The sequence below is a fragment of the Lolium rigidum genome, chromosome 7 (assembly GCF_022539505.1).
Source record: "Lolium rigidum isolate FL_2022 chromosome 7, APGP_CSIRO_Lrig_0.1, whole genome shotgun sequence".
NCBI classification, from domain to species: domain Eukaryota; kingdom Viridiplantae; phylum Streptophyta; class Magnoliopsida; order Poales; family Poaceae; genus Lolium; species Lolium rigidum.
This window is the reverse complement of record NC_061514.1, coordinates 166,998,484-167,021,725: the sequence shown is the minus strand read 5'-3', so window position 1 is coordinate 167,021,725 and position 23,242 is coordinate 166,998,484. Positions and strand designations below refer to the sequence as shown.

Genomic DNA, 23,242 nt, shown 5'->3' with positions numbered 1-23,242 from the left:
CCTGGGAACGGGCCCAGTGGTCGTCGTGGCCGGAATCCCCAGCGCTCCGGCGTCTCGAGCCGCAATAGCGCCTCAACACCCGGGGGCGTCATTGTATCGACGCCGGCGACCACGAGGACGGCGAGGACGACCACGAGTTCTACTTGGACTAGGCGGCGCGTCGGCGGCCACCGCGTCCACCCCAAACCCTAGCTAGGGTTCTTTAGTTTTTTAAAAGCCCATATAGGGCTTTCTTTTGTATAAATTTGCCCACAATAAGGCATATGTTTTAATGAAGTATGTTTAGTTACTTTTTTTCCTCTTTTTTTTTTTGGTATGTTCGACTTGCGATGCATCGACACATTGGACGCACTAGGTGACCCAAACGAACTATCGGCCACTTAAAACCCCATATGTGAGTGACAGTGAAAGGGAGTCTGAGAGCAAGGAAATTGCGAACAAGGGGTTATCATCAATTATCCCCCGTCGAGGTGGATGGACATTGACCGTTGAAAACTGTGGCAAGGGTGGTCAAATGGACTCGCAGAAAAAGGCTTGTCAAGGATGAGATCTCACTATCTCAGTCTGCATATAATCGCTCACCACTTGCAAGATGTTAGTCGAGTGTTCTGGATCTGTACTTACGTTTCATATTACCACTTCGCATATTCGACAAGAGTGACAACAATAATGCTGAGAATCAGTAGATATTTTAAATGGGTTTGGCACGTAGCACAGACTGTCCGATCAAACATCCCTTCTATAGCTTCAGTTAAGGTTACTATCACTTTACTAGTTCCAAATCCGGCAGCAAAGGAACCCTGTAACTCCTCGTCGCTCATCAGAAAGAAAGAACAGTAAATCTAGTAGAACTAAAGACTGCAGATGTTTGAACAGCAGTAACAGTGTCATTCTGAGGATAGAGGTGCCAAAAGATGCCATCTTCTCTATATCTGATCCAATAAGGCTATGTCCATTGGTAGAGTCCAGATTCTTAAGCGCTGCCTTCGACTCTTCAAGAAGTAGGGCAGTTGGCAGGGGAATTTTCCATGGCAGACTGCTCACGTTTCCACTGGAGATGATGACCAGAGGACTGCTTAGGACTCACCCCTTTATGGAATGGTGGCGAGTTCCATGCATGCGGCCTCCCAGTCTGCTGAATAGGCGCCAAATATCCTGGGGGTGCATCTGCTTTCCGCAGTACCTGCAAAATACAAGATGTTAACGGCAGAAACCATTGACGGTGTGTTGTGATTTGCATCAGGTAAACTACAGCTGAGAGTTTAGTTGAGCTCTGCAATGAACTTTGCTATGACTGTTTCATTTTCGTAAATATTTTCGCCTAAAATGAGGCCCAGTATGTCTAGTGCTACAACTGAAATATCAAATGTTCCAATTTCCATGATAGGGTTTCTTTTGAGAAAATATTATGGTTCCATGCAAGCCATGTAACCAAAGGCACAGTTTAGCAACCGATGTAATGAGCTTGATGGTGAAAGCAGCATTCTTACTGTGAGAACTCTAGAGTAAAACGATGTCCCACTCAAAGATATAGCCCTCCCAATTGATTCATTGTCAGCAAAAGTAATATATGCAGCCCTGGGTAACAAGAGCATCAGTTAACAACAGACGAGGAGCTTACAGATGGTCAGATGCCAAAAGATATAGAAAGAAGTCGAAGCTTCATATGAGAGAACATACCCTTTTGGGTGGCCAGTAATTGCATCTGTCAACATATTGATCTTAAGAACTGTCCCACACTGCATAAAATGTGTTGACAATGCTTCCTTGGTTGCCGCAAAATGCACCTAAAACAATCACAATAGGAGATGTAACTCACCAAGTTTATAATCCAAGGTGTAATTACAATGAAGTTTTTTGGTAAAAGAAACATAATGAAGAATAGCAAAAATATAGTGACCAGTAGAGAGAACGAAAATAAGGAGATAGGTTATTTTTTACACACATTTGTCACGAGAACAGTTCTGGCATCAGCATCCTCCTCCAAATGTGTATGGGGCCCTACAAGAAAACAAAATTTGAACTCTATCTGTGATCTCTGAAGAGTAGTAAAATTACAGAGATTCACCCAGTGAACAAAAATTTGAGACTGCTGAATACATGAAAAACAATGCACACTACGCTTGTTCCAGAGGACGCTGTTTCTTCAGAGCACCCAAACCAATGCTACCGGTCTCAAAAGTTTTGTGAAGTTAAGGGTTAGTTCAAGGTTGCTTAATTGTGTTGTCTTTATCTTACTATCTAAAAAATGATAGTGGGGAATATAGTATCATGTTAAGCAAACAAGATCAAAACCAAACACTCCCAAAGTACACAAAAATAAAAACACTACATGTACAAGCTTGCTGGATAGATCTCTTAGGTTTTTCTGCTAGCCAGGATGCAACATTAAACTTCTTTTTTGAATGATTATACCAAAAGGACTGAACACACATACACATATGGAAAATGCTATTCGAGTCTATCTCAGGATTCTTGTATTTAAGGTGTTCATTTTAGGATTCAGTGATGGAGTATCGTCATGGTTTTTGCAATTTTATAGCCAGGAATGTACCACAGCTATGCACTATTGTAGAGCACTTCGCAGATAAACTTCCCTCATGTTTCAACTAGGTGGCTCTTGCTGCCAAGGTAGAAAAGAGACAATACAAACCAGTGAACGCACCAATGTACTACAGAATGACCCTTTATTACGACCGCAGTTACAGGTACCCAAGCATATTAACCTAGGCCGCTGTATCATTTCACTGCTACTTAAAATGTCAACTCCCAACAGTCTCAAGTTACACATGTTGACCTAATAGATTTGCAAGAAGAAACTGGTAGACTAATTGCAACTGGTTAATCATCAAGTATTTAATTAACAAATCGAATGTCATCTGTCCTAGGTTGCTTTGAATGAATTCACTCATATACAGAATCAGATACAGAAGAAACTAAGGAACAATAGGACAAACCTGATGGTAGAGATCCTTGCTTCCCATTGTTTATCTGCGCCTGCTTCGAGCGAAGCTTGAGCATGTCCAGCTCCACCTGCTTTAGCTTTAGTTTCACATCCAACATCTCCTGCATGATCGGTTACGACAACCATTATTGCGCTAGAATATCACAAAAAGTAAACAAGAACCTCAGCAGCGAATAGCTTACATCTTTTACTGGTTTGTTACTGTAACTGCTGCCATCTTCACGCACAGAAGATCCACTCTTGGACTGTGCAGGGCTGTTAATTTGCTGACTTTGCAAAACATCGGTTCCTGAATTTAGCCGTGTATTTAACTGAGAAAAATTGTTAGATGCTGATACATGTCCTTTAAATGAGTTGCTCGCAAGCCGTGCTGGTTCAGAAAGTGCTGCAGATGAGCTCTTCACCTCAGATGTGAACTCATTCAAACTTTGTGAATGGATTTTTTTTACTGGCAATGTTGGAGTAGACTTCTGGCTACTAAAATCTCTAACTTGATGATGGTTACGATCGACGTCACCAAAATCTAACCGACCACTCAACCTGCTTCTGTTGAACTTCTCCCTGTGCTCATGTGCGCGTACTGTATTGACATCTGGGTAACTACTCGAAAAGTTTCCAGAATTTGCTCTGTCAAATAAATCGCCATCCGTTCTTCGCTCATGCTCAGACACCGGTAACTTGGCCTTCTTATGCATTCTATTTTCAACATGCATGTTGCCAGTTTCTCTAGGTAAACCTTGATCCTCTACAGCAGGCTTCCCTAGCCTGTCCCAAACATTGCGGCGTCTTTTCATGGATTCTGACACTTCACCATCGTCAGTTGCCACGGCCACAGGCAAACGCCTCGTGGAAGCATTTGCTCCAAGATATTCATCATGGAGTTCCTCTGCATTAGATTTTTTAAAAACAGTAAATCAATATCAAGTATCGCTTTTGAGCTACAGCTATACAGCTTTTGGCAGGACAATTATAGTCCACCCCAGAACTTGTAACCAGGCTGCTGTACATTTTTTTTAAATGAACTACAAAACAGAATATGGCTCAGCTCAAGGTAGTATTAGTATGTTTGGTATTTTGGGAGAAAACAGCAGAATAGTTACCATTTGGACCCTCCAATCTATAGTTTTCAAGGATAAGGCATGTTGTCCCTGACACCATGCCCTCGGATCAAAGTCCACAACTCCACACAAATTGCAAAATTAAATAATTACTTAAACAGATTCAGCCAAAAGAGATTAAAGGTATACACTAAAAGAAAGGAAGTCGCCATTTAGATCAGAAGACAGCACAAAAGAGTTTTTCTCATATATATAGTGTTTTGTTATTAGTTGCCTCTGTAACAAACTTTGACAGTGTGGCCATTTTCGGCAAAAACAATTATTCTATTTTTCAATAGTAAAATGTTTATTCCCTTCGTTGTTCAATTCATCTATAAGCAAACAAACAGAAACATTCTTCTCATATTTTTTTCAGCTGCACCTTCAATCGTTCAGAAGCCCCAGGGGATGTAAAGCCCCTACTGAAAAGAAAAGGAGTTATTGTCTGTAGGCATTTTATTCCTATTCAGGGTTGAGTTGAGACAAGCCTAACTGGAGACCAAGCTTGCCTGAGTCAGTACAGCACTTTCACCGAGTTGGCCAGCCACGTGAAATAACTCATTTTAGGGAAAATTTGCGCGAAACATAGCCAATCAACTTTCTAGAAATGTATACACAGCCTCCATTAATAAAGGAACTCCATGTTGCTTGTATGTATAGAGCATAGTAGCCGGATTCGGGGAACGGTGCCCCGTTCCACGACTCGGATTCGTCGACCCGGAAACGGAGTCGGGGTCGGTGGGTGGGACGATGCGAGTCGGTCACTGAAACGCGTTTCCCGACAGTCTGTACTCCAACCCGGTTCAGCAACCTTGTTCCTTAAATTCTCCATCTGAAAGTAGCAATCAGCCACGGGAATTGGATCATGAGAAGGTTGGAGGCTTTACCTGGATTCTATTGCGTTTGTGGTCCGTCTCCGTAGTCGAAAAATCGCAAACTCCGGCCGCCGGCGGTTTCGTCTACAAGATGTATAAGGCGGAGCAGCGGAGGAGCCAAGGATGCGCCGCCGGCGTGAAGGCCAGGCCGCCAGGGACAGGTAGTGCGGCAGCGACGGGCTGGCCTCTGCAGTCCGTCTCCGCGCATGGCAAAGACTGCCTGGACGTGGTTGCCGTGGGCTAGCGCCGGCCACCAAGCTGCCCGCGGCTGCAATATGCCAATGTCCCCATCGCTGGGCAAAGGAGAGAGAAAGGTTATTTTTGCTAGCGGCTGTGTCCTGCGGGCTGTGGACAGGCAAGGCCTTCGGATAGGCCTTTGATTTGCATGGGCTATAGCTAGATACTGCTCAGATGACTTGATCCATCGTATCGTACCGGGTACGTCGTCCCCAAATCGTTCCGATCGCGTTTCCTTGTCGAATAATACGTTTGAGAGAAGAATACCCTCGCCGTTTCCTACTTTTTGGCAGCCACGTTCCCCGTTCCCCGTTTCCGTTTCTCGACTCGACCGTCCCGGAAACTTGGCTACTATGGTATAGAGCTTAGGGAACAAAAACAATATCATAATTCGAATAGGATTATCAGAATCTTGATTTCTTTTACAGTCACGCCTAAGTATGCAAGCTAACCTGGGGAGGTTAGATGAAACAAGAGCAAGCACATGAACCAAAAAAAAATGTTTACGGTCTATTTTTGCATCATAATCATGTGGAAAAAAAATGACGGAACTGTAGGGATCCCCGGAGAGTATGTATTTAATACAGAAGAAAATATTACAACGCAGGGATATTTAAAGAGATGTTTAAACAATTTTGAAAGGTCAGTAACCCACAAAGTAAGAAAGCGGAATTATATTCTTTAAAAATCAGATCATCTAACCTAACCTAACAGATGCTGATGAACCTCCCCCAAAAACAAAAACAAAAAACTCGGTGGCAGAAAATGCAGCATGTAGTACAAATATTCAACGTACGAGCAGAATGTTCAGAGAACAAAAGGAACTAATTCTGATGCAATAATAGTGGCATATAGATGTGGTAAACTATAGAGTATAGAATCCATCACAAGTGTGCTAAGGAGTAGTTTGAAGCAGATATCATATGAAATATGGTATTAGAACATGTTGTCCAGCAATCGAGCTAAGGCGCTGACACACTTGCATAAAAAAAAAGGCTTGCCTTGTGTCAATGCATGTTCAGTCTTTGAAGCTACACTAGACTTCCGCATGGAACTTCTGCCATCTGTTGAATTCCAATCTTTCTGCTCTGACACAGAATCATCAGCTTAGATGCCTCCTTTCCATAGCAAAAACAACAAAGGGAGGCACTTAACAATAGAAAGATGGTCTATTGAGTATTTACCTTCTGATGCGGACCATCCCAATAACCATTGTCACCAACCAACATTTCAGGGGAAACAATAACAGTTGAACTAATGCGTCGCTGGGCTACATTTTGCCCTTTAATCGAATCAAGCTTCTGAAGGCCTTTGTGCTCTTGCGGTGTTAGGTCCTTCGAGTTTACCTGATCAACAGTGGATGAGTTGGACCGAGTGTTCGTAAGTCATGATGTGTGCAGAATTTGGGCATATTACATGAAAGAAGTAAATGCATGTCCATGCAAGTTCACTTTAATGGATATGATGGACACAAATTAAATGATGTATGCCCACTAATGATTGTAAGGCAAAAGATGTCAAAGTCCTTACAATACGAGCATCTCCAGGTTGGGTTTTTGTAACCAGAAGATTTTTCTTGTCATTCAAGTTCCGACTCTCATTTTCCACCCCATGTTGCACACTAGAATCATCAGCCAGTGTTGCAGCCCTTTTGCTTAGGTAGCCCCAAAGCCTGCTTAGCCATGCAAAAGGAATCATGACTCATAAAAGTACACTGATCAAGAATACAACTAACTGATTAAAGCAAGTATAGCTATAATACCATGCAACAAATTTTGCACTATCATCACCAAGAAAGGCCTCCAAATCATCGCGTGCTTGATACTGATGTTTCCCATTACAAACTAAAATTACAATGTACTCCTTTAGTCCGGGAGAAAAGCAAAGAAAAATAATCAGTCGTTATGAAATTAAAAGCTAACAAAGCATCTGGTTTATATTAACACAAAAAAAACCAACAACAACTCAAAGAGCTGAATACTGTGTACTTGACTCAAAACATGCAATGGAAACTGACAGATATCCTACAACACTAAAGAGAATAGGGAAGCTTACAACCTGGCATACAACATAGCAAAATAAAGAACTGAGATAGTTGCCACCTATAGCTAAGCTCAAATTAACAATAGATGATGCCAAGGTTGTGCTTCAATGTTTTCTTGTTCGATTTTATCAATCTTAAGACCCCGGAAAAAATCCTTGTGCTAAATCCGTATAATAGCTCGCTCAAAGCAATGCTGATGGAGAACAAGTCTAAAATATAATTGGATACATCATAGGTAAATTTATTTGCTGGTAACACTCAAAGCATGCCCCAAACTGTCCTGCAACAAGGAACGTACACCCTTTCAATATGGAAGTGATCTATATATGCGTTGACACACACCACTCCCTTCTCCTGTCACCTTATGTCAATATATTTTTCGTTGTCATGAATTGGTCAGATCACCAACCTACAAGGTAATTGGGCCATTGAAATTATACTGACTATGTTCACTTCATCTCCAGGTGATGTGGAAACATTGCAATCCATTTGTTACCGCCTTCAATAGCATATACGGTATAGATACAATCTTCCAAGTAGCACACCAAAATATCTTTGCGAAACTGGTGAAAAGTACTGCTGAACTGAACTCATCAGTGTTCCAACAAATGACTCGGTAGATTCATCTAAACCTGGCTGCAACTACAAATCTGTACCTCGAACAGGTTGGTTCTGTCACCGCAGGGTGTTGGACTGTTGGTGGTATTCTGAATCTATGATCTATTAATTATCCATAGGCTTGTACAGCACTACATGTTTTTTTCATTTTGTAAATTGTAGGGAACTTCAATGTAACAAAGGCCACATACGCAAAGGCCACATCAACAGAAGAATGGCTTATGGAACTGGAATCAAGGTTATCAGAGATGAAAAGAGGTATGCCGGACATTGACAAGGACTGTTTACAAAGGTTAAGAGATCACGCTGATGATCATTTTTGTCAGAAAACCACTTTCAAGTATCTCCGCACAGTGCTTTAGGCTGAGACGAACAATAAGAAGGCTCACATATAAGAATTATGATCATACGTTGACAATTCAGTTCACATCTTCTATGACAAGTACTCTAAAAAGTAGAAAACAACTCCAATGTTCTAGGTATCTCCTCTCCAACTAAAATTTCACTTCAACTAAATGTTCCAGATAATCTAATGTATCCCATCTCCAACTAAAATTTCACTTCGCTGCCAGTCTCTCGACCCAGCCAGAGCATTCAACAGACCTAACAAATGCGTATCGTCTATCCAGAGCCACCCAAATCCCCTTGGTACAGTCCCAAGACGAGGAGGCCCATTTCGCGACATTCCAGAGACCAATTAGCACCACCGGACCACGCAGGAGCAACCCCGCGCAGCCGCATCGCACCAAACATCCGCAGTAGCAAGTCGAGGGCTAGCGCGCGAGGGAAGCGAGAGGGGGAGATTCGGGGCGGTACCGCGAGGGTGTCGTCGGAGTAGGTGCCGAGGAAGCGGGGGAGCACGTCCGCGACGGCGGCGCGGAGCGCGGTGGCGGCCTCGGAGCGCCGATCCATGCGGAAGGAGCGCTCCTCGGCGGCGAAGACCCGGCGGAGACGGCGCCGCAGCTGCTCATCCGCATCCGCCTCCTGCCCCATCTCTCGCCTTTTTGGGGAAGCAGTGGCCCTTCCGTGGGTGAGAGAGAGAGAACCTTCTAGCGGCTACCTACTGGCTCTGGCCCCGGTCTCTATTATTGCGTCAGCCTCACCTCTTCGTGCGTGCTGTTCACCGTCCCTTCCATGCTCCCACAGTTTTCATCTACTCACGTTTTACTATCCAGCAAGTAGGAATTCATTTTGTACGTACTGAATATTTGTATATACGTTGTTTTTTTTATATTTTGCAAACAAAACGTGCATTAGTTTGTCAAATAATAATATGAGTATAAACATCAATGTCGATATCCTAAGAGCATCTCCACTCGTGCCCCCGTCGAGGCCCACAGCGAGCGTTTTTTCCATCCGGACGGCGTAATTCGGCCCAGTCACGCCCCCGGTTCCTCGTTTTCGTCCGGATTTGGCCCTTCATCCATCCGGCGAGCCCACGCCACCCCGGCCCCCGGGAGCGCTCGGGGACTCGGACGAGTGAAAGCGGGGAAGGGCCCGATCCGTCGGTGACTCGACGCACGAACCCCACCGCCACGTCGCTCAAAATCTCCCCCACCCCTCGTATCTCTCTCGCCGCCGGCACCACCCCGCCGGCTTGTTGCCCAGATTCCGCCGCCCTAGGTCTGTCTTAATTTGTTTGAAAAATTGTGAAATTGTGTGCTTCATTTGTTTCAGCACTTGTTAAACATTGTACTGATTATCGCCGAATTTGTTTCAGCAATTTTCGTACTCTTGTTTGCCGAACTTGTTAAATTTTATGTTGAATTTGTTTGAAATATGTCAAATGGTCGAGGTTGGGGGTTTCCTGCCGGGGGGACGGCTGGAACTTCGGCGCTCCCCACGCCAAATTTTCATCCAATCCGGACGAAAATTTCGCCGGATTTGGACGTGGGGAGCGCCAACGAGTGGGGATGGTCTAAGTCACACTTTTGTAGCCTGGGCCTAGTTTGAGGCTCCCTCTAGAGCAGGCTCCCATTAGAAACGGGATATAAGCCGAGTTGATCTTTTTTTTTGAGAGAGAGGATGTATGCGCTTTATTGATCACATAAACACATAGTTAATATAAATTGTCTCATGGATGCTAACTAGAGGCACATCACGCCACACCGACTTACAAGTAAGCTCCAATGATCGAGCTAAATAATGCGCAACATAGTTCTGCACACGACTAACATAAGAGAATGAACACTTAATAAAACTAGCAACCAATACCCTAATGTGTTGAATTACATCACCACATGTCGATCGGTCTCTGTAGCAAGGTTGTCCATGCCTTCCTCGCTGGCCTAAGGGACTACAAACCTGATTGCAATAGCTTCAGCTAGCTCCGGATTCACCACCTACTTTGTTACCAGTCGCTGGAACAAAGTCTCGTGGTGATCACGAGCAACAACACAAGCACTCATGCTTTGGGACGAAGCAAAGAGAGCCCCAACAACATTCAAGCATATCAAACGCTCCGGCGGCGGAGACCAAGATGCTACCCCGACTGGTCTCACGACGTTGCCTTCTTCCCGGATCTTATTTCGAGTATCCCAAATGTGCCAGAAAGAAACAACCAACACCGTAGATTGGATACTATTGCAGTTGGACGTGACGCTGAGAAGCCAAGTTTTAGGTGAAGTAAAGAACTTATGGTTCAAATGAATGTCGAACTACTTCTTCACATCAGCCCACACCTCCCTCGCAAAAAGGACAAAAAAGCATGGCATGCTCCACACTCTCCTCCCCAGAACAATGAACACATAGCGGGGAAACCTGGATGTGACATCGCATAAATTGTTGACCTGTTGGGAGGCAGTTGTGTGCAAATCTCCATGGGGTAATGCACATCACCCTAGGGGCCTTGATCGCCCAAAGATCCTTCCAAAACTTTGTGTCAGCTTTTAATTTTTTTTAAACATAAGGCTCGAAAGCCCGACTTTGAATTAACAAAGTCATCAACCGTCCAGGAGTGCAATGGTAGCACCAACAAAACGGAAAAACAACGAACAACTGGGACTATGAGCTTACAAGACAACAAAGGGAACAACATAGAGGAGGGGAAAGCAAGCTACACTACACTAGGAGCAATAGGCGGAGACCTTGAACTCGTCGATGAAGCGCAGTCCTCTATTGCAAGGGCGTGACGCCGAGACTAACCCGAACCAACATGCCTCCAATGCTAAAGCAGAGCACAACCATGACCGTCAGAGCGTAGTTGTCTTCATGCCTCGAGATACTAAAGGAGGAGGGCTTGTTGGAGACACCTCCAAGGAGGAGAGCGGTGTCCCAAGGGCATCGATGTCACCGCAACAGCCGAGCTCTTGGTGAGATTTCGCCCTATCCCAACCACCACCACAAAATACATAACCTTTAAATCTATCCTATGACACATTTAGCCCACGACCTAAGAAATAAATCACCAACATCGCCTGCGGCATGACGCCGGCCTAACAAACCACCCTTGTATATCTAGGTAGCGACATGCTCAAGCAAGGTGAAGAGGCACTACTAGAAAAAAGCCTAGCCGTACGATGACTAACACTGGCGCACCACTACAAGGTGCGTCACCACTATGTTTGACCAAGGTTTGACCCACCCCGATACATAGCAATGGCGCACCATGTAGTGGTACACTGATAACCCACAAGTATAGGGGATCGCAGCAGTCTTCTCGGGTAGTAAAACCCAATTTATTGATTCGACACAAGGGGAGACAAAGAATACTTGAAAACCTTAACAGCGGAGTTGTCAATTCAGCTGCACCTGGAAACAGACTTACTCGCAAGAGTTTATCAGTAGTAACAGTTTTATAGCGATAGCGATAGTGAAATAACAACGAGTAGAGTAACAAAGACAAGCAGTAGTGATTATAGTAAACAGCAGGATTAAAATATCGTAGGCACGGGGACGGATAACGGGCGTTGCATGGATGAGAGAAACTCATGTAACAATCAAGCAGGGCATTTGCAGATAATAATAAAACGGTGTCCAAGTACAAAACAATCAATAGGCATGTGTTCCAATTATAGTCGTACGTGCTCGCAATGAGGAACTTGCACAACATCTTTTGTCCTACCAGTACGGTGGCAGCCAGGCCTCAAGGGAATCTATCGGATATTAAGGTACTCCTTTTAATAGAGTACCGGAGCAAAGCATTAACACTCCGTGAACACATGTGATCCTCACATCACTACCATCCCCTCCAGTTGTCCCGATTTCTATCACTTCGGGGCCATTGGTTCCGGACAGCGACATGTGTATACAACTTGCGAGTAAGACCATAAACAATGAATATCATGATGAAATAATAACATGTTCGGATCTGAGATCATGGCACTCGGGCCCTAGTGACAAGCATTAAGCATAACAAGTTGCAACAATATCATCAAAGTACCAATTACGGACACTAGGCACTATGCCCTAACAATCTTATACTATTACATGACCAATCTCATCCAATCCCTACCATCCCCTTCAGCCTACAGCGGGGGAATTACTCACACATGGATGGGGGAAACATGGCTGGTTGATGAAGAGGCGTCGGTGGTGATGGTGGCGATGATCTCCTCCAATTCCCCGTCCCGGCGGAGTGCCAGAACGGAGACTTCTGGCTCCCGAGACGGAGTTTCGCGATGTGGCGGCGTTCTGGAGGGTTTCTAGCGACTTCGACTTCTCTCCATGCGTTTTTAGGTCGAAGGCGATAAGTAGTCCGAAGGAGGGCGTCGGGGGCCGACCGAGGCCGCCACACACTAGGGCCGCGCGGGCCCCTCCTGGGCCGCGCCGGCCTAGTGTGTGGGGCCCTCGGGCCCCCACCTGGCTCGCCCTTCTGGCTCCGCCAATATTCTGGGAAAATAGGACCTTCTGCATAAATTCCGAGGTTTTTCCTGAAAGTTGGATTTCTGCACAAAAACGAGACACCAGAACAGCTTCTGCTGAAAACAGCGTTAGTCCGTGTTAGTTGCATCCAAAATACACAAATTAGAGGCAAAACAATAGCAAAAGTGTTCGGGAAAGTAGATACGTTTTGGACGTATCAACTCCCCCCAAGTTTAGCTTATTGCTTGTCCTCAAGCAATTCAGTTAACAACTGAGCGATAAAAGAACTTTCACGAACACATTTGTTCATATGATGTAAATATTCTCATGCTATGGCTAACACTTAGGCAGTTCATAATAAGATACATGCAAATAAGATCATCTAATAGCTATGTCAATCATGGAAAGGTACCAACAATTAATAATAAGCATCATGAATCATGTATATAAGCAGGATTGCAATGTTCATAAAAGAGTATGATAGAGTGGTATCTCGCTTGCCCATATTTGATCAGCAAAACATAAATGCTCAAGCACTTCTGAAGTTCATAGAAAGACTAGAAATAGTGATTGTCAAAGATAAAAGCATCAAAGTTATACCACAATCAATCATATTTTGAGACAAGCATATTACACTAAGAATGACAGCTTGTGCTCTCAAGAAAGTGCTCAAAGAAAGGATGGAGACACAACATAAAAGTAAAAGATTGACCCTTCGCGAGAGGAAGCAGGGATTAACATCCGCTAGAGCTTTTCATTTTTAAAAACAGGAGTAAAATTGTTTTGAGAGGTGTTTGTTGTTGTCAACGAATGGTAATGGGTACACCAACTACCTCGCCAACCGGACTTTCAAGAGCGGCTCCCATGAAGGACGTTATCTCTACCAGCAAGGTAGATCATCCCTCTTCTCTTTTGTTTACACACGTATTTTAGTTTTATTATGGGTGACACTCCCCCAACCTTTGCTTACACAAGCCATGGCTAACCGAATCCTCGGGTGCCTTCCATCAATCACATACCATGGAGGAGTGTCTATTTGCAAAATTAAGTTGCTTACCGATGAATCGAGCAAAACATGTGAAGAGAATTATTAGTGAAAGTTAATTAATTGGGGCTGGGAACCCCGTTGCCAGCTCTTTTTGCAAAATTATTGGATAAGCGGATGTGCCACTAGTCCATATGAAAGTTCGTCAAGAGTAAATGACAAGGTTGAAAGTTAAACACCACATACTTCCTCATGAGCTATGAAACATTAACACAAATTGAGAAGCATTTTGAAGGTTTAAAGGTAGCGCATGAGAATTTACTTGGAATGGTTTAAAATGCCATGCATAGGTATTTATGGTGGACACTTTGGAATAACTTGGTTTTCATGTGTTTGGAAGCACGAGCAGCGTTCCCGCTCAGTACAAGTGAAGGCTTAGCAAAAGACTAGGGAGCGATAAATCAAGAGAGCGATGAATCGTCATAATCATGCTTGCGGCAAAATAAATTAACCGAGGCATAAAAGTGATACCAGAACTCGAAGCAATGTAAATCATCGAGGCTTAATTGACTTTTGTTCGATCATATGCATGTGTGAGCATGCGCCAAGTTAATTCAAACGAATTATTCAGAGGAGGATACCACAATATCATACCTATTTATGAATAAAACAATGCAAGCAAACATCCATGACATGCTACTCATATTAATAAATTGGAGCTAAATGATGGCGTGTATTTCACACGTTCGTTGGGCAACCCCAAGAGGAAGGTATGATGCGCACAGCAGCAAGTTTTCCCTCAGAAAGAAACCAAGGTTTATCGAACCAGGAGGAGCCAAGAAGCACGTTGAAGGTTGATGGCGGCGGGATGTAGTGCGGCGCAACACCGGAGATTCCGGCGCCAACGTGGAACCCGCACAACACAACCAAAGTACTTTGCCCCAACGAAACGAGTGAGGTTGTCAATCTCACCGGCTTGCTGTAACAAAGGATTAACCGTATTGTGTGGAAGATGATTGTTTGCAGAGAAAACAGATAAAACAAGTATTGCAGCAGATTTGTATTTCAAGTATTAAAGGAATGGACCGGGGTCCACAGTTCACTAGAGGTGTCTCTCCCATAAGATAAAAGCATGTTGGGTGAACAAATTACAGTCGGGCAATTGACAAATAGAGAGGGCATAACAATGCACATACATGACATGATAAGTATAGTGAGATTTAATTGGGCATTACGACAAAGTACATAGACCGCCATCCAACCGCATCTATGCCTAAAAAGTCCACCTTCGAGTTATCATCCGAACCCCTTCCAGTATTAAGTTGCAAAGCAACGGACAATTGCATTAAGTATGGTGCGTAATGTAATCAACAACTACATCCTCGGACATAGCGCCAATGTTTTATCCCTAGTGGCAACAAGCACAACACAACCTTAGAACTTTCGTCACTCGTCACGAGTGTCAATGCGAGCATGAACCCACTATCGAGCATAAGTACTCCCTCTTGGAGTTAAAAGTAAAAAACTTGGCCGGAGCCTCTACTAGAAACGGAGAGCATGCAAGATCATAAACAACACATGTGTAATAACTTGATAATTAACATGACATGGTATTCTCTATCCATCGGATCCCGACAAACACAACATATAGAATTACGGATAGATGATCTTGATCATGTTAGGCAGCTCACAAGATCCAACAATGAAGCACAATGAGGAGAAGACAACCATCTAGCTACTGCTATGGACCCATAGTCCAGGGGTGAACTACTCACTCATCACTCCCGAGGCGACCATGGCGGTGTAGAGTCCTCCGGGAGATGAATCCCCTCTCCGGCGAGGTGCCGGAGGAGATCTCCGAATCCCCCGAGATGGGATCGGCGGCGGCGGCGTCTCGGTAAGGTTTTCCGTATCGTGGTTTTCGCATCAGGGGTTTCGCGACGGAGGCTTTAAGTAGGCGGAAGGGCAAAGTCGGGGGCCAGACGAGGGGCCCACACCACAGGTCGGTGCGGCCAAGACCTGGGCCGCGCCGCCCTATGGTTTGGCCACCTCGTGGCCCCACTTCGTGTGTTCTTCGGTCTTCTGGAAGCTCCGTGGAAAAATAGGCACCCGGGTCTTCGTTTCGTCCAATTCCGAGAATATTTCGTTACTAGGATTTCGAAACCAAAAACAGCAGAAAACAGGAACTGGCACTTCGGCATCTTGTTAATAGGTTAGTTCCGGAAAATGCACGAATATGACATAAAGTGTGCATAAAACATGTAGGTATCATCAATAATATGGCATAGAACATAAGAAATTATCGATACGTCGGAGACGTATCAAGCATCCCCAAGCTTAGTTCTCGCTCGTCCCGAGCAGGTAAAACGATAACAAAGATAATTTCTGAAGTGATATGCCATCATAATCTTGATCATACTATTTGTAAACATATGTAGTGGATGCAGCGATCAAAACAATGGTAATGACATGAGAAAACAAGTGAATCATAAAGCAAAGACTTTTCATGAATAGTACTTCAAGACAAGTATTAATAAGTCTTGCATAAGAGTTAACTCATAAAGCAATAAATCAAAGTAAAGGTATTGAAGCAACACAAAGGAAGATTAAGTTTCAGCGGTTGCTTTCAACTTGTAACATGTATATCTCATGGATAATTGTCAACATAGAGTAATATAACAAGTGCAATATGCAAGTATGTAGGAATCAATGCACAGTTCACACAAGTGTTTGCTTCTTGAGGTGGAGAGAAATAGGTGAACTGACTCAACATAAAAGTAAAGAGAATGGTCCTTCAAAGAGGAAAGCATCGATTGCTATATTTGTGCTAGAGCTTTTATTTTGAAAACATGAAACAATTTTGTCAACGGTAGTAATAAAGCATATGAGTTATGTACATTATATCTTACAAGTTGCAAGTCTCATGCATAGTATACTAATAGTGCCCGCACCTTGTCCTAATTATCTTGGACTACCGGATCTTTGCAATGCACATGTTTTGACCAAGTGTCACAATGGGGTACCTCCATGCCGCCTGTACAAAGGTCTAAGGAGAAAGCTCGCATTTTGGATTTCTCGCTTTTGATTATTCTCAACTTAGACATCCATACCGGGACAACATGGACAACAGATAAGTGACTCCTCTTTAATGCATAAGCATGTGGCAACAATTATTATTCTCATATGAGATTGAGGATATATGTCCAAACTGAAACTTCCACCATGAATCATGGCTTTAGTTAGCGGCCCAAAGTTCTTCTCTAACAATATGCATGCTCCAACCATGAAGGTGGTAGTTCTCTCTTACTTCGTACAAGACGGACATGCATAGCAACTCACATGATATCCAACAAAGAATAGTTGATGGCGTCCCAGAAACATGGTTATCGCTCAACAAGCAACTTAATAAGAGATAAAGTGCATAAGTACATATTCAATACCACAATAGTTTTTAAGCTATTTGTCCCATGAGCTATATATTGCAAAGGTGAATGATGGAATTTTTAAAGGTAGCACTCAAGCAATTTACTTTGGAATGGCGGATAAATACCATGTAGTAGGTAGGTATGGTGGACACAAATGGCATAGTGGTTGGCTCAAGGATTTTGGATGCATGAGAAATATTCCCTCTCGATACAAGGTTTAGGCTAGCAAGGTCATTTGAAACAAACACAAGGATGAACGGTACAACAAAACTCACATAAAAGACATATGGTAAACATTATAAGACTCCATACCGTCTTCCTTGTTGTTCAAAACTCAATACTAGATGTTATCTAGACTCTAGAGAAACCAAATATGCAAACCAAATTAGCAAGCTCTAAGTATTTCTTCATTAATGGGTGCAAAGTATATGATGCAAGAGCTTAAACATGAGCACAACAATTGCCAAGTATCAAATTATCCAAGACATTTTAGAGTTACTACATGTAGCATTTTCCAATTCCAACCATATAACAATTTAACGAAGATGAAACTTCGCCATGAATACTATGAGTAGAGCCTAAGGACATATTTGTCCATATGCTACAGCGGAGCGTGTCTCTCTCCCACAAAGTGAATGCTAGGATCCATTTTATTCAAACAAAACAAAAAAAACAAAAACAAACCGACGCTCCAAGCAAAGTACATAAGATGTGATGGAATAAAAATATATTTTCAGGGGAGGAACCTGATAATGTTGTCGATGAAGAAGGGGATGCCTTGGGCATCCCCAAGCTTAGACGCTTGAGTCTTCTTAATATATGCAGGGGTGAACCACCGGGGCATCCCCAAGCTTAGAGCTTTCACTCTCCTTGATCATATTGCATCATACTCCTCTCTTGATCCTTGAAAACTTCCTCCACACCAAACTCGAAACAACTCATTAGAGGGTTAGTGCATAATAAAAATTCACATGTTCAGAGGTGACACAATCATTCTTAACACTTCGGACATTGCATAAAGCTACTGGACATTAGTGGATCAAAGAAATTCATCCAACATAGCAAAAGAGGCAATGCGAAATAAAAGACAGAATCTGTCAAAACAGAACAGTCCGTAAAGATGGATTTTATTAGGCCACCAGACTTGCTCAAACGAAAATGCTCAAATTGAATGAAATTTGCGTACATATCCGAGGATCATGCTCGTAAATTGGCGTAATTTTCTGAGCTACCTACAGGGAGATAGACCCAGATTCGTGACAGACAAAGAAATCTGGAACTGCGCAGTAATCCAAATCTAGTACTTACTTTTCTATCAAAGACTTTACTTGGCACAACAAAACATAAAACTAAGATAAGGAGAGGTTGCTACAGTAGTAAACAACTTCCAAGACACAAATATAAAACAAAAATACTGGAATAAAAACATGGGTTGTCTCCCATAAGCGCTTTTCTTTAACGCCTTTCAGCCTAGGCGCGTAAAGTGTATCTCAAGTATTATCGAAGGGTGGTGCACCTACAGCGGGGTTTGGAGTTTTCTCAACCATGCATAGTATATTAGATACATAAGTTTCAGCGTCTCCTTTTCATTAGTCTTGGGCTTGCTACCCTCATCAAACAAATTTTCAGGAACAAGCCAAGCATAGTTATGTTCTAGTGCATCATTCATAGCTAGGAGTTTACATGGTATTGGTGCTTTGATCTCCCCACCATCATTAGCATTATTAGTGTACCTTATCCTATCCATATCCATTTTTTCAAGAAGGCTAACAAAATTAGTATGAGAACCAAGCATATTAAATTTAGCAAAGACCTTTCTAGCCTCTCTTGCTAGACCACCAAATTCTCTAAGAAGGGTTTCTAAAACAAAATCTTTCTTTTCCCCTCTTCCAAATCACCAAGTGTAAGAAACATGTGTTGGATTATAGGATTGAGATTAACAAATTTAGTTTCCAACAAGCGGACTAAAGCAAGCAGCAGCAATTTCATAAGTAGGAGCAAGTTCTACCAAGTGTCTATCTTCAAAATCTTCAACGGTACTAACATGGGTGAAAAATTCTTCTATATTGTTCCTCCCAATTATAGACCCTTGTCCTACCGGTATGTTCTTTGTGGTAAAATTAAAAGGAAACATGATGAAGTAAGTAAAGTATATGCAAGTAACTAATTTTTTTGTGTTTTTGATATAGCAAACAAGACAGTAAATAAAGTAAAGCTAGCAACTAATTTTTTTGTGTTTTGATATAATGCAGCAAACAAAGTAGTAAATAAAATAAAGCAAGACAAAAACAAAGTAAAGAGATTGAGAAGTGGAGACTCCCTTGCAGCGTGTCTTGATCTCCCCGGCAACGGCGCCGTAAAATATGCTTGATGGCGTGTATTTCACACGTCCGTTGGGCAACCCCAAGAGGAAGGTATGATGCGCACAGCAGCAAGTTTTCCCTCGAAAGAAACCAAGGTTTATCGAACCGAGAGGAGCCAAGAAGCACGTTGAAGGTTGATGGCGGCGGGATGTAGTGCGGCGCAACACCGGAGATTCCGGCGCCAACGTGGAACCTGCACAACACAACCAAAGTACTTTGCCCCAACGAAACAGATGAGGTTGTCAATCTCACCGGCTTGCCGTAACAAAGGATTAACCGTATTGTGTGGAAGATGATTGTTTGCGAGAGAAAACAAGTAAAACAAGTATTGCAAGCAGATTTGTATTTCAAGTATTAAAGGAATGGACCGGGGTCCACAGTTCACTAGAGGTGTCTCTCCCATAAGATAAAAGCATGTTGGGTGAACAAATTACGATCGGGCAATTGACAAATAGAGAGGGCATAACAATGCACATACATGACATGATAAGTATAGTGAGATTTAATTGGGCATTACGACAAAGTACATAGACCGCCATCCAACCGCATCTATGCCTAAAAAGTCCACCTTCAAGTTATCATCCGAACCCCTTCCAAGTATTAAGTTGCAAAGCAACGAGACAATTGCATTAAGTATGGTGCGTAATGTAATCAACAACTACATCCTCGGACATAGCGCCAATGTTTTATCCCTAGTGGCAACAAGCACAACACAACCTTAGAACTTTCATCACTCGTCCTGGGTGTCAATGCAGGCATGAACCCACTATCGAGCATAAGTACTCCCTCTTGGAGTTAAAAGTAAAAACTTGGCCGAGCCTCTACTAGAAACGGAGAGCATGCAAGATCATAAACAACACATGTGTAATAACTTGATAATTAACATGACATGGTATTCTCTATCCATCGGATCCCGACAAACACAACATATAGAATTACGGATAGATGATCTTGATCATGTTAGGCAGCTCACAAGATCCAACAATGAAGCACAATGAGGAGAAGACAACCATCTAGCTACTGCTATGGACCCATAGTCCAGGGGTGAACTACTCACTCATCACTCCGGAGGCGACCATGGCGGTGTAGAGTCCTCCGGGAGATGAATCCCCTCTCCGGCAGGGTGCCGGAGGAGATCTCCGTAATCCCCCGAGATGGGATCGGCGGCGGCGGCGTCTCAGTAAGGTTTTCCGTATCGTGGTTTTTCGCATCAGGGGTTTCGCGACGGAGGCTTTAAGTAGGCGGAAGGGCAAAGTCGGGGGCCAGACGAGGGGCCCACACCACAGGTCGGCGCGGCCAAGACCTGGGCCGCGCCGCCCTATGGTTTGGCCACCTCGTGGCCCCACTTCGTGTGTTCTTCGGTCTTCTGGAAGCTCCGTGGAAAAATAGGCACCCGGGTCTTCGTTTCGTCCAATTCCGAGAATATTTCGTTACTAGGATTTCTGAAACCAAAAACAGCAGAAAACAGGAACTGGCACTTCGGCATCTTGTTAATAGGTTAGTTCCAGAAAATGCACGAATATGACATAAAGTATGCATAAAACATGTAGGTATCATCAATAATATGGCATAGAACATAAGAAATTATCGATACGTCGGAGACGTATCACTAAACATGAGAGATCATGAACTACTAGACTTTCTTAAATGACATATACCTCATATGAACCAACTAAGCATGCTCACATGGATGAGTATATGTACAAAAATGAAAACAAATAGAGTTCATACCAGCCTCTCACCACAATCCAATTGTCGTAAATCGTCATTATTGCCTTTCACTTGTGTAGCTTGGATAATATGAAATGAAAACCACGCTCCAGCCACCGAAGACCATTGAACTCATAATAAACTTTACAAACCAAAGAAGAACAGCAAATATTTTTGGTGTTTTCGAATTTGAGAACAAGAATAAAAAGAAATAAGCAAACAAAGCAAAATCTTTTTGGATTTTCTTATAGCAAACCAACGATAGCAAATAAAGCAAGATAAAAGCAACAAACTAAAGTAAACAAGTGGTGAAGAGAAACAACAGAAATATTTTTGGTCTTTTTGTGTTTTAGGAAAGAAACAAAGCAAGAACAAGAAAATGAAAACTAAAAGAAACAAAGAAAAGCAAGATGGCAGAAATCTGCCAAAACTTGACAAAGACAGCAATGAATCGATTTTAAAGAAATTCTTAAACTGCTCAGCTCGAAAAGTGTTCAACTAATGAAAGTTAGATAACAACCTGGGGAACACGCACAAAAATTGGCAACTCAAACTAACGTTCTGGCTGCGCGCACGATTTTTTTTAGTAACAGTCCAGAATCTGTTTTCAGGCAGCACTTCCCCAAATATCATCTCCCTCTCATTAGAAAACCACTCAAAGAAACTAAACAAGTATATACAAGTATCCAGCAACCATAATATGCAAAGAATGAGTGATGCCGGTATACCTCCCCCAAGCTTAGGCTTTTGGCCTAAGTGGAGTTCAATCCCATGGTGCCCATGAAGAAGCACCTCCGTAGTACGACGAAGATGGATCATATTCCGTGTATGTGCTGGAAGAAGCACCCGGATACGTGACGGTGTAGTCGTAGGAGGGCTCGGCGTCCTCGGAGTCATGCTGCTGGTGGAAGCCTTGTATCTTCAATTGCTCATCCACCTCCTCCTTAGTGCGCGACCATGGTTTCCTGTCAATACCGAACAAATCTGGCCGCGGCAAAAGGACTTCCCTCTCTTCCCCATCGGCAAACAATATTCTATAGACAATCTTATCTAAACTAGAGTCGGTTGTAACAAATTGATGACTCTTCATAGCAGCAATATCGAGCCTCATAGGAGTTATTTTTACATCATTAGGGTCAAGAGGAAGCTCTAAATATGCTAAAACGCGCGAAGCAATAATTCCTCCAAATATAGGCCCCTTGTTAGACAAGCGGCGAGCAACAAGAGCACCAAGATGATAAGGTGTGTCCCCAGTGAGTGCAGCAATTAAGAAACCAAGGTGATAGCTAGATATGTTACTAGTGTTCTCCCTACCAAGAATGCTAGTACCAATGTAATAAGAAAAATACTTAATGGCGGGGAGTTGAATGTTTCTTATCTTGCCACGCTGAATGGTGCGACAATCATCATTGGTGATCCCTCGATAGAGCTCCAGCAATTCCTTGGGGTTGTCCTCGATCTTCCTTGCTGTACCTACAGGGACAATACCCAATGCAGCACAAAAATTCTCTAACTTCATAGTAATAGGCTTACCATAGATCTTAAATTCTACGGTCGGGCGAAAGTGCTTATTGTTGAGTTTGAAGCTCTCCACAAAGATTTTAGTGAGCGTATAGTATTGCTCACTCTCATCTCCCACATAGGTGGTTAAACCTGCCTTACCGACGAGGGTCAAGAAATCATCCAACAACCCCGCATTACTCAAAAAGTCATAACATGGGAAGGATGCAGCATTAGGGACTCCATTGTCCTCTTCGGGTGCGAAGCTTGGTGCGATGAGGTCCTCATTATAGGATGGCCTGAATCGGGTGGATGACCTAGAGGGCTGATGACCCACAAGTACAGGGGGTGTATCGTAGTATCTTCGATAAATAAGAGTGTCGAACCCAACGAGGAGCAGAAGGTGTTGACAAGCAGTTTTGATGAAGGAATCACTGTAAATGCTCACAGACAAGTATTCAAGGGGTTTTGATGTAACAGATGAATAAAGTACGAGTAAGTAAAATGCGAGAGAAATAATTGCAGCGAGTGGCCCAATCCTTTTTAGCACAAAGGACAAGCCGGTTTGTTTACTTATAATGACCAAACGTTCTCGAGGACACATGGGATTTTAGTCTAGT

The 23,242-nt window shown here is 43.2% G+C and overlaps 1 protein-coding gene and 1 long non-coding RNA gene across 3 annotated transcripts; both read right to left on the bottom strand.

Annotated features, from left to right (window-relative positions):
• Positions 1-602: 602 nt before the first annotated feature.
• On the bottom strand, positions 603-8,844 carry LOC124670681 (nucleolin 1-like). Of its 2 annotated transcripts, none has more exons than XM_047207156.1 (11): positions 8,653-8,844; positions 6,937-7,037; positions 6,705-6,846; positions 6,359-6,520; positions 6,176-6,257; positions 3,148-3,851; positions 2,958-3,066; positions 1,946-2,001; positions 1,681-1,787; positions 1,491-1,578; positions 603-1,183 (listed from the first exon to the last, which is right to left on the bottom strand). In XM_047207156.1, exons 1-11 carry the CDS (start codon positions 8,827-8,829, stop codon positions 995-997), a joined length of 1,917 nt encoding a protein of 638 aa, XP_047063112.1. In that variant the 5' UTR covers positions 8,830-8,844; the 3' UTR covers positions 603-994. The 2 variants fall into 2 exon arrangements, with proteins under 2 accessions (XP_047063112.1, XP_047063113.1); XM_047207157.1 differs by having other exon boundaries at positions 6,937-7,018; positions 8,653-8,679.
• LOC124670682 lies at positions 4,865-6,153 on the bottom strand. Its single transcript, XR_006992629.1, has 2 exons — positions 5,373-6,153; positions 4,865-5,230 (listed from the first exon to the last, which is right to left on the bottom strand). It is a non-coding gene; the product is annotated as an uncharacterized LOC124670682 (long non-coding RNA).
• Positions 8,845-23,242: the final 14,398 nt, after the last annotated feature.

Bases quoted from the DNA above. Each gene is read 5' to 3' on its own strand.
- LOC124670681 (XM_047207156.1), bottom strand. From the start codon at position 8,829: ATGGGGCAGGAGGCGGATGCGGATGAGCAGCTGCGGCGCCGTCTCCGC. The intron at 6,258-6,358 runs GTAAATACTCAA...GTGTCAGAGCAG, and splicing joins GGGATGGTCCGCATCAGAAG to AAAGATTGGAATTCAACAGA. The intron at 3,852-6,175 runs GCAAGCCTTTTT...AATCTAATGCAG, and splicing joins TGAACATGCATTGACACAAG to AGGAACTCCATGATGAATAT.